At 44.8% G+C, this 8,304-nt stretch overlaps 1 protein-coding gene across 1 annotated transcript; it reads right to left on the bottom strand.

Annotated features, from left to right (window-relative positions):
- Positions 1 to 4,822: 4,822 nt before the first annotated feature.
- Positions 4,823 to 5,788, bottom strand: LOC311229654 (fidgetin-like protein 1; the record flags this gene model as incomplete). Its single annotated transcript, XM_084315731.1, has 1 exon — positions 4,823 to 5,788. The coding sequence occupies one exon, from the start codon at positions 5,786 to 5,788 to the stop codon at positions 4,823 to 4,825; it is 966 nt and encodes a 321-aa protein (XP_084171857.1).
- Positions 5,789 to 8,304: the final 2,516 nt, after the last annotated feature.

Raw genomic sequence — 8,304 nt, 5'->3', positions numbered from 1 at the left:
ATGCAAGTCTTGTGGCTAGCTTCTGATTGATGGCGAGATAGCACCCTTTTCCCATTACTTTGAACCATGAACTAAACGGCTTGTAATCATACAAACAAGGGACTAAACATGTTTCACAATTATGGTACAACAACAATGGACAGTCTCCTCCCCACCGTTTGTATATCTTTTTTACCACCCACCCCCTCCTAATGTACAGTCTCCTCCTCATCATATGTATATATTTACTGTTAGGATCTCTGGGTAACAGTACTGTATATTTGCATATCGTATATGTGACAAATGTAACAGTACTATTACTATATACCTGTAAGGCATGCATGTCATAAATGTCATAAATGTCATGATGTCATGTATGATGTGTATGTCATAAGTGTCACTATGAATTGAAAATGGGGGACCCTGATGATGTAAACAAGACAAACGCCTTTCTCTGGCCTGCATCCCCTTAACAATTGTGTGTATTGCTACTGGATTTACAAGATCCAGAGTGAATGAATGAATGAAAACTTTATTTAATACACAAGACCCTCTTCTTGGGACCAAGTAAGGTTGTCAATAATCCAATGTACAGTTACAACCCCCCCATCCCACCTCCAATGTACAGTTTCTTCGTCAAATGTATATACTCTTTTTAGACTATTTTTGTATCACAAACAATAGGCTACTGTATTTGTAAATCTGGTATGTCATAAATGTATAGATGTAGCAGTATTGTCTATCTGTATGTCATGTGTGTCATATATGTTATGATGAATTGAAAATGGGGGACCCTGATGTAAACAAGACGAAAGTCTCTCTCTGGTCTGCATCCCCTTAACAATTGTGTGTATTGAGCTGTACTGTATTGTACCCATTCTGCAATCTGTTAATGACAATCAATCAATATTTAACAGATAGCAGAATGGGTACAATACAGTACAGCTCAATACACACAATTGTTAAGGGGATGCAGACAGAGAAAGACGTTCGTCTTGTTTACATCAGGGTCCCCCATTTTCAATTCATAGTGACATACATGACATACTACAGGTATATATAGTAATGTTACATTTGTGACATATATGATATGCAAATATACAGTACCGTTACCCAGAGATCTCCCGGACAAATGGTAGAAAGACGTTTATTGAGCTTAAAAACAATTGATAACACAAATAACGTTCTGATTAACAAAGGCATTAGTTTTGTGGCATTAACGTTACCTAGATTTATCAACATTCACATTTATCATACACGGAGGCGCAAGCTCACACACGCAACACCACCACCACCACCACCACCACCAACAACAACACACTGGTTGAACTTGTCGCGTAAATAACGTTCTGATTAACAAGGCATTCGTTTTGTGGCATTCACGTTAACTAGATTTATCAATAGCAATAGTAATATATATGTTTCTTTAGACTAGAATAAGTCAAATGAACTTACTGTCTCGGAAAAGTTGGCGCATGTTGATGAGTCAAGTTTACTCTCGAGTAGAGCTAGAGAGCAATTGCGGAGTTTCAGAAACTCAAAACGAAAAATGGCCGCTTCCCATTGGTGCTGAGCACAGCAGAGGCGGGTTAAAGGAGTAGGGGGTATCTGCAGAGCCGCAGAGCCAAATGACTGTTTGGTGCGGCCGCGGTAGGGGAAAAAATGATATTTGACGCCTCTGATTGGCTCAGGTTAAAATCCGTCACGACTCCGAATCAAATGACGGAATCTCCAAATCAAATGGACGGATATCCGTCCCAAGACGGAACGCTTTAATGCCTGTGAAGTATTATGTCCACTGTCCCACAGTCACAGACTGTTGTCTTGATGTATATCCACTGTCCAGACTGTATCCAGCCAAATAGCTTATTGTTAGCAGTTAGCACAACACAAGTACTGATGAGCTGTGTCTACTGTCTGTCTTTGCCCATTTCCGCGTCGAACAGCCTGCAAACTACCTGGCGTTCTATCGCCATGCTCTAAGACAAACTCTAACCTTAACCAACTTTGAAAGAGTGCCTAAGCTTAACCGTCGAAAGAACTTGCCGTCACGCTCTAAGACAAACTCTAACCTGAACCTACTTCGAAGAGTGGCTAGGCTTAATAACCAGTGTAGAAACTGGCGTCGGCCAATCAGAGAGCGTCTGCCAGAAATGCGGCTACGGAAAGTATACAGGCGTCTGGCAGCGCGCGTAAATAATAGGTCCTTCCAGTTCCAGGAGGGGTAGGGGCATTTATCTCTCTTTCTTTACCTAATATTTAGATTATATCATGACATCTTTCATTTGGAAGGGCAGGGCAGTCTATCTATATGTGCAACAGTAAAAAAAAAAAAAAAAAAAGGGGCATAAAAAGGGCACTTTCTAATGAAAAATTAAAAAGGCAGGTGCCCGGGCACCCCTTGACGTCTATGTGTGCATGTGCCTGCTGTTGAGCTCCTCAGCCCAAGTGCCAATTTAACCATGCAACACAACCTATTTTCTTTATGCTATAATGCTGTCATAATCACTGATGTAACGTTAGGTTAATTAAACAGTTTTCTTTGGATTTGCATGAGACTAATTCATGCAACAGCTGACTTAGCTAAAATGTATCTACTTCACTATGACATTATGATGTAGTTAAGTGGTACAGTGGTGTAGTGGTTAACACTTTCGCCTCACAGCTAGAAGGTCCAGGGTTCGATTCCCGCTTGGGGACCAGGTCGCCGTGTTGCCGGGCCTTTCTGTGTAGAGTTAGCATGTTCTCCCCGTGCTCGCAAAGGTTTCCCCTCCAGAATATAAACCCAATGGAAAAACATGCAGAACAGATCGCTAATGCTGTCGCGTCCCTGACGAAGATGGAGAGGACCACTTTGATTGGTCCCCGGGCTCTGCCCCAAGCCGCAGCCCATGTCTGCTCCCGGCTGTCCTTGGGGGGAAGAACGACGGGATGGGTCAAGCGCAGAGACTAATTGTGATTGGCGACCCAAAAATTGCATGTGTGTGTTCCTGTGTGTGCCGCCCATTGCATGGGTGTGTCACTGCATGATGACATTGTCAATGTGTGCAATGAATACAGACTTCTTCTTCAAAAGTCTAGTTTAAAATTAAACAGAATAACAAGTGCATCAGATTAGTGAGCCTAGGTTAGTGACAAAGGTTGTCAGTCTGTAATCATAGCATTACATGTGGTATGAACTCATGTTGTTCCCTTGTTTCCTTGATACATTACTGTTAGGGTTTACTGTTTCATGGTTGGTTGTGTTGATGGAATATTGGTTGAATTAGTGATTACAGTAATACTGGCCTTATCCACTCCTTACTGGTGAAAATAGTGAGTTATGATACAAACAATTGTATAGCTTACTATGCTAATTTAACAGCTTCTGTGATACGCATGGTAAAGATGTTGGTGTATGTGTGTATGTAGACAAAGAACACAAAATATGTTAATGCTTATTGTAGCCTACTGTAGTAGGTAGAGGATAGAGGCACATAACCGCTGCTGAGAGTGAGTGAGTGAGAGAAAGAGAGAAAGAGAGAGAGATGAGAGAGAGAGAGAGACCAACGTGTCCTCCTGTTGTCATATTCCTATATTATATGATGTATAATTATGTATTATGTAGTATTATGTAATTCACAGGGGCCATATGTAAAGTGTGTGGAGAGTCAATCTTGTGCACCTCAGTTAAAAATGTAATCAATAATGTGGGATTTTCCGAAGAGGCTTCAAGGCAAATTAACTGTACCCAAAACACATTATCCATCATAGAAAGATTAGGCTGTAATAAGCAGAATGAGATTCCTAATCAGGTATTGGAAAAATATCATTGTGGTTTCCGATTCAATATTGATGAATGCACAGGGAAATTATTTGAGAAGCTTGCTTGTACACTGATGGCGGTGGAGAATATCATATTCATATTGAATGAATGAATGAATGAATGAATGAATGAATGAATGATCTTTATTAGGGATGCACGATCATTATCGGGCCGATATCAGCAATTATGACGTCATCCCGATAAACCCGATAACGTTATTGATAGCTCCGATAATATAATATATTTTTTGGTACTTTTTTTTACTGTAGGCTCCTCCCGTTTTGCCAGTACTGTGGTACGACTGATAGCGTGTGGTTTAGGAAGAGGGCGTTTTACACAAATCCAGCGCTCCCTTTCTTGGCTGTGACGTAGCCACGTAAGTTTCGAAGCAGCGCGGATGTAAACAAAGATGGCGTCAGTAGTGTGGGAATAGTTTCAGAGGAAAAAAGTGTGCTTGCTATTTGTAACAAATGCAATGCAGAAGTTCCACGAGGAGGGAAAAGGGCAACAACTTAATACATCCAACCTAACAAGTCACCTGCAACATCACCACCGCTACGATGGTGTGTTATTGTGTTAAAAGCCTATGACGACGCGCGAGTAGCTAAAGCTGCTGCAAATCTAGCCCCTTTCATGACTGTGATGCATGACTGTGAGTCACTTATTGCTCCGTAGTAGCCAGGTTAATTTGCACCACCAAGCACTGCTTAAAAGCTAGCGGCTTGAGCCCTTGGGTCATTTCTGTCAAACTTCTTTAATTTAGCAAACGCCTCGTCAATAGGTACAATCGCCGCGGGTTCCTTTGTAGCTGGCTTTGGATTCACAGCAGCTTTAACTGCTCGCGCGTCGTCGTAGGCTTTTAACACACCATCGTAGCAGTAGTGATGTTGCAGGTGACTTGTTAGGTTGGATGTATTATAAGTTATTGACGGATTGTGAATTTTCTGATTCAAATTATATTTATTTGGAAAAATAAATATGGTCACTTTATCAGTCAAAACTGTTGTCTTGGCTTTGTTTTGTTCATAGTAGTAACGCTCATGTCATGATAAATCTGGTTAGGTCAAAACTACAGGAATATACATTTAAAAAAAATTCCGTCTTTATCTGCCGCGACAAGTCGTGCTCCGGGTCCGCTGTCCGCTGTGACAGCAGGGAGTCAATCTCGTCGATGAAGATGACCGCCGGCTGGTGGCAGCGGGCGATGGCGAACAGGGCGCGCACCATCTTTTCACCCTCGCCCACCCACTTGGACGTGAGCGACGAAGCGCTGATGCTGAAGAAGGTGGCCCCAGACTGGCAGGCTATACATTTCCCGATCAGAGTTTTGCCGGTGCCTGGCGGCCCGAACAAGAGGATGCCTTTAGGTGGGGCACGGAGCCCAGTGAAGATGTCAGGTCGTAACATCGGCCAAACCACAATCTCCTTGATGGTGGCCTTGGCAAACTCCAGGCCTGCTATGTCATCCCAGGCCACAGGAGGCCTGTGGTCCATGATCTCTCTCATGATCAGCTCCACTATCTTGGGCTCAAAGTGCTTCAGCCTCTCGTCCAGCAGCTGGGTCTCTGCCCCGCCTTCCTCCTCCTCCTCCTGTCTTGGTATCGGCGACACAAATTTGGAGAAGGTCCCTCTGGGCCTGTTGGCGCCCAGGGATTTCTTCGCGGCTACCACCGAACCAGGCGCCTGGCCTCTCTGGGGCTGCTGCTGGGAGGTTTTCTTCTGCTGGTCAACGATGAACTGCTGCCGGGCCGTCTTGAAGATGCTTCCTGGTCGTGACTTGGGCCCTGTTTGGCCTCCGTTTGGCCCCCTGCCACTGTTGCTCTCTCCACCCGAGCCGTAGAAATTCTTCTGCTTGGATGGGTTTGAGGTGGGGAAAAAGGCAGACTGGTGGCCGTCGCCCAGGGATTTCTTCGCGGCTACCACCGAACCAGGCGCCTGGCCTCTCTGGCGCTGCTGCTGGGAGGTTTTCTTCTGCTGGTCAATGATGAACTGCTGCCGGGCCATCTTTAAGATTTTTCCTGGTCGTGACTCGGGCCAGCCACTGCCAGCCCACACACCGGCCCACTGCCAGCCCACACACCGGCCCACTGCCAGCCCACACACCGGCCCTCACACTGGCCCACACACCGGCCCACACACCGGCCCACTGCCAGCCCACACACCGGCCCTCACACTGGCCCACACACTGGCCCACACACGGCCCACACACCGGCCCTCACACTGGCCCCACTGCCGGCCCACACACCGGCCCTCACACTGGCCCACACACCGGCCCACACACCGGCCCACACTCTGGCCCACACACTGGCCCACACACTGGCCCACACACTGGCCCACACACTGGCCCACACACTGGCCCACACACCAGCCCACACACCGGCCCACACTCCGGCCCACACACTGGCCCACACACCGGCCCACACACCGGCCCACATACCGGCCCACATTAGTGGCCCACACACCGACTCACACACTGGCCCACACACCAACTCACACACTGGCCCACACCGGCCCACATTAGTGGCCCACACACCGACTCACACTGGCCCACACCGGCCACACCCCCTAACTTTTTCAGCCCTACCCTACCAAAGTGGGCCGATGGGAGTGGACTAAATGGGCCAGTCGAACCCCCCCATCAATTTTTTATTTATTTTTTTGACCAGCCCACTTTACTTCCGGCCCATCGGGATTCGTCCCGATGGCTAGTCCGGGCCTGCTTGTATTCCTTACAGTATCCATGAAATTGGACACTTTGACTCCCTTAGATATGTCAGATGATTTCTGTACTTTTCACTACATGTTTTATTACTTCTTAAACTAGTCTTCTTCTTAAATCAGTCATTAAAATAATAAGAGTTGCAAATATCCATAATAATCTACAAGACATCATTAACTTAACACTAACAATATATATACAGTATATATATTTTTTATCATAATGATTCTTGTGAAATAAGTTGCCTTTTGACTAAATACATTTATTTTCTCTTTCTCTACAGAAACAAAGACTGAGGCAGGCAACTGAGAGTAGACTGAGATTTGATTCTTGCTCTCATTCATCTCTCTCACACGCACGCAAGCACGCACGCACGCACGCACGCACGCACGCACGCACGCACACACACACACACACACACACACACACACACACACACACACACACACACACACACACACACACACACACACACACACACACACACACACACACACACACACACACACACACACACACACTATTACTCTGACAATAAAATAAGAAAGGTGTTTCAATATTGTTATTTGTTGTTTTGTTACCTGTTGATATAATGTGCCTATTGTTCAAATAAATAATTATTTCAAATAAATCTTTTTATTTCCTAATCATTTGAATTGTGTCTTTATGGCAATAATAACTATAGACGGAAAAAAAACAAAGTAAAGATACAACATTTAGATTTTTGGGACGGTTTACATTCACTTTGGGACGGTAACAATTGTATTTTGGGACGTTCCGGGACGGTGGTGAAAAAAGTTAGTCTGGAGCCCTGGTGGTGAGGCTGCTTCTGTCAGCACCGCCTCGGGGGTGGCGTTGATGTGCAGTGTGGATGTTTTCGTCGGCCTCGCCTCGAATCGTGCGAAGAAGGAGTTCAGCTCCTCTGCCAGCTGAGGGTCACCCTCTCACTTTCTTTTAATTCTTATTTGTTTTCTCCTCCATGTTCCATAATGTATAGATGTAATGTTGCTGATTTGCTATAGGTGTAGTAGGCCCACATGTATCCTGGCTCATAAAATGGAGACGCACACAGCATGATGTGAACAACAGTAAAAAAAGAAAAATGTAAGAAACAAGCTGGGAATCTATTTCTATTTCCCACACATCAGCATGAGGAATTAGCGTCTTCAATTCTGAAACACCAACAATCTAATTCAATAGGATTAACAGGGTTCTTCCAGTCTCCCTCTGGCTTTGAACTCCTAACTCCTAACTGCCTCACCCTTCATTTATTTAGCTAGGCTATCCCCTTGGTGTAAACTCATTCCCTGTTTCAGGGCTGTCTGAATTCATTATGTTCTAGTGGGGATTCAGTTCCGACCATGTTCACTACTATGTGTTGGGGTCATAACTTTTTTTTACTTTACAAATGACTCCCTGGGAAAAGTAATTGGTTACACTATTCATTTGTGTTACACCTAAAACCATCCACCATGCATTGTCAATCACACCAAAAAGTTATCATACCATAGACTACAGCCTACATCTCACCCAATGGGTAAGGATGCTCTGGTTTGTTGTGCCAGACTTTGCATGCATTTGGGGTGTAGAGGGTATAGAGGGGCTGAGAGCCCCACACTGTGTTATGACAGCAAACAGGATGGGAATGAAAATAAGTGGTAAGCTAGGGGACATTTTACATGAAGAGGGAATTTGGGATTTGTCAAAAGGCTGGAATCATATCAATATTGATTTAAATCCACAACAAAAGAAGGGGGACTGATAATATACAGTAACAGTCACAAGTGACAACATATTTGTT

The sequence above is a fragment of the Notolepis coatsorum genome, assembly GCF_963971535.1.
Source record: "Notolepis coatsorum genome assembly, chromosome: 6".
Taxonomy (NCBI): Eukaryota; Metazoa; Chordata; class Actinopteri; order Aulopiformes; family Paralepididae; genus Notolepis; species Notolepis coatsorum.
Note: the sequence above shows the minus strand (reverse complement) of the source record. Positions and strands in the feature narration are given on the sequence as shown.